Below are 2,313 nucleotides of genomic sequence, written 5' to 3' on the forward strand. Positions count from 1 at the left end.
GTTATGGGCACAGCTACAGGTATAATACCTGCGGCACATCAAAAGTTACCATAGCAATAAGCACACGCCCATAGTACAATTATATTAGTGATGATCTCAATAAAATTAATAGTCAATATTTATTTTCTATAGTTCCTGCTCCAACCCCACCTCCTGATTTATTTTCAAGTAAAGAGTATGAGACGAAGCTATCTGAAGTTGAAGTTAAAAGGATCGTTAAAGATATTCGTATCCTGCTGATGACTGCCACTCAGAATGAACTAAGTGCAGTGTTGGGCTACATGAAACCCTTAAATGGTCGGGATAAAGTTATTAGAACATTCATTAATGGTACTTGGATTTACGTTGGACAGTATGGGAATTTCTCAGTTGTGGTGGGAAGGAGTGCATATGCTAAAAGTCAACAAGGTCCTTTAAAAGCTGCTGAAGTTACAAAGAAGATAATGGAGATATATAAGCCAAAATATATAATTGCCATTGGAGTCTGCTTTGGAATGGATCGAAGCAAAGTCAACCTTGGTGACGTCATTGTTTCTGAGTTCATTGTGGACTTATCCACCATTAAGAAAGAAAAGGGGCTTGTTATACCTCGTGGACCTCAACTTGCAGCAGGAAATACTCTTTTTCCCCTCTTTGAGAACACTTCTGGGTTTGAAATGAAACATTCTGATGAAGAAAATGCTAAAGAGGTCAAAGTCCATTGTGGCCCTATTCTTGCCTCTTCTACTTTGGTTAATGATGATGATTTTAAAACGCAATTAAGAGAAGCATGTCCTGATGCTCTTGCTGGTGAAATGGAAGGTGCTGCCATATTTTCTGCAGCTCGTGGCGCTAAACCTATAGCAGAAGCTATTGTCATTAAGGCTGTTGGTGACTGGGGTGATGGGAAGAAGGAAGCATGCAAAAGTTGGAAGGATTTTGCATCTCATGCAGCTGCTAGATACGTCCATTATCGTTTGGACAATGTTTCTCCAGATGCTCTGAAGTAGTGTAATGAAATAATTATTACTTATTACGAGTCAAACTATATTATTACTAGATATTTAATTTTGTGTTTTGAAATGTTTTTCTAATAATTATTTTTGCCCTTTTGACTATCATGAGTTTTGAAAACAAAACATTAGCATGAAGACATAAATATAGTACAGGATGTGTATTATTGGGTAAAGCCCACTAAAATAAGTAGAGTTTGTACATGTACATATTGCGTATCACCCAAATCCACAATGGCACATACATTAGCACTAATGCAATATAAATTCTAAAGTTCAATATTTCACATGTAAAGAGAAGAGCAGTCTAACTTATGATACATTAATACATAGTCTTGCTAGCCAACCATTCCCCAGCCTACACCAATGACTGTATATGGGAAGGGTCTGCATGGCTAGCAAGACTACATAAAATGGGAGAGAATGCTGTAGCTGATGGGATTGAAAAAAGGAAAAAATTTACTAATGATGATTATTAACTACATTTCATCATAAAAATCAAATGAGATGATTTCACTTGAACTTTAGAAGTAACTCTCTTAAGATTTATGTACATCACATATTAAATGTTTTTGTCAATGTGAAAGCACGTGGTTTGAATATACGGAGTATATGAACGGAAGTACACCAATTGGAAAAAGGAGACTTTATCTCAGACTTTATTAGATCTTTTTCTGGAGCCACTGGAGGTTAAGAATGAGTTCCATATATATAACAGAGCCCCCTACTAAAGGAAAGGTAGTTAATCCAGCAGCAGCTGTATTAGTGACTACTGGCCCCTCCCCTCAGGTACTATTAAAGACCACACTGGGTGATATTGATATTGAACTGTGGTCCAAAGAGGCTCCTCTGGCCTGTCATAACTTCATACAATTGTGTTTAGAAGATTATTATAATGATACCATATTCCACAGAGTCGTTTTTGGTAATGGATTAATTATTATTAATTAGTGGGTGGAGTTATAATTATTAATTAAGTAGAATGACCTATTGATGTTACGTTGCTTTCCTACATGTACATGTAATTTTTATCTCTCTCTCTCTCTCTCTCTCTCTCTCTTTTTCTAGAGTTTGTAGCTCAAGGTGGTGATCCCACTGGTACAGGAGAAGGTATTAATTATTAATAATTATTTGTACAAATACTTTTTATCTTCTCTTCAGGTGGTGAATCTATTTATGGTTCGCCATTTAAAGTGAGTCCATTGTTACCATGACAACCCTTTAACCACACCCACTGTAATTAACAGGATGAGTTTCATCAGAGACTCAAGTTCAATAGACGTGGTCTGGTGGGAATGGCCAATGGAGGAAAGAATGATAA

General features: G+C 36.5%; 2 protein-coding genes across 2 annotated transcripts; both read left to right on the top strand.

The window, feature by feature from the left end:
* Window positions 1-132: 132 nt before the first annotated feature.
* LOC109591496 (5'-methylthioadenosine/S-adenosylhomocysteine nucleosidase-like) lies at window positions 133-989 on the top strand (the record flags this gene model as incomplete). Its single annotated transcript, XM_020007224.1, has 1 exon — window positions 133-989. A coding segment is annotated over one exon (857 nt), but the record flags the coding sequence as incomplete, so codon positions are not given.
* Window positions 990-1,591: 602 nt separating this feature from the next.
* On the top strand, window positions 1,592-2,308 carry LOC100638663 (peptidyl-prolyl cis-trans isomerase CWC27 homolog; the record flags this gene model as incomplete). The annotated part of the gene is made up of 4 exons (XM_020007225.1): window positions 1,592-1,917; window positions 2,061-2,102; window positions 2,154-2,185; window positions 2,240-2,308. Coding segments are annotated over exons 1-4 (372 nt in total), but the record flags the coding sequence as incomplete, so codon positions are not given.
* Between the last annotated feature and the right edge of the window lie 5 nt (window positions 2,309-2,313).

The sequence above is a fragment of the Amphimedon queenslandica genome, unplaced genomic scaffold (genome assembly GCF_000090795.2).
Source record: "Amphimedon queenslandica unplaced genomic scaffold, v1.1 AMPQUscaffold_8001_Cont20052, whole genome shotgun sequence".
Taxonomy (NCBI): domain Eukaryota; kingdom Metazoa; phylum Porifera; class Demospongiae; order Haplosclerida; family Niphatidae; genus Amphimedon; species Amphimedon queenslandica.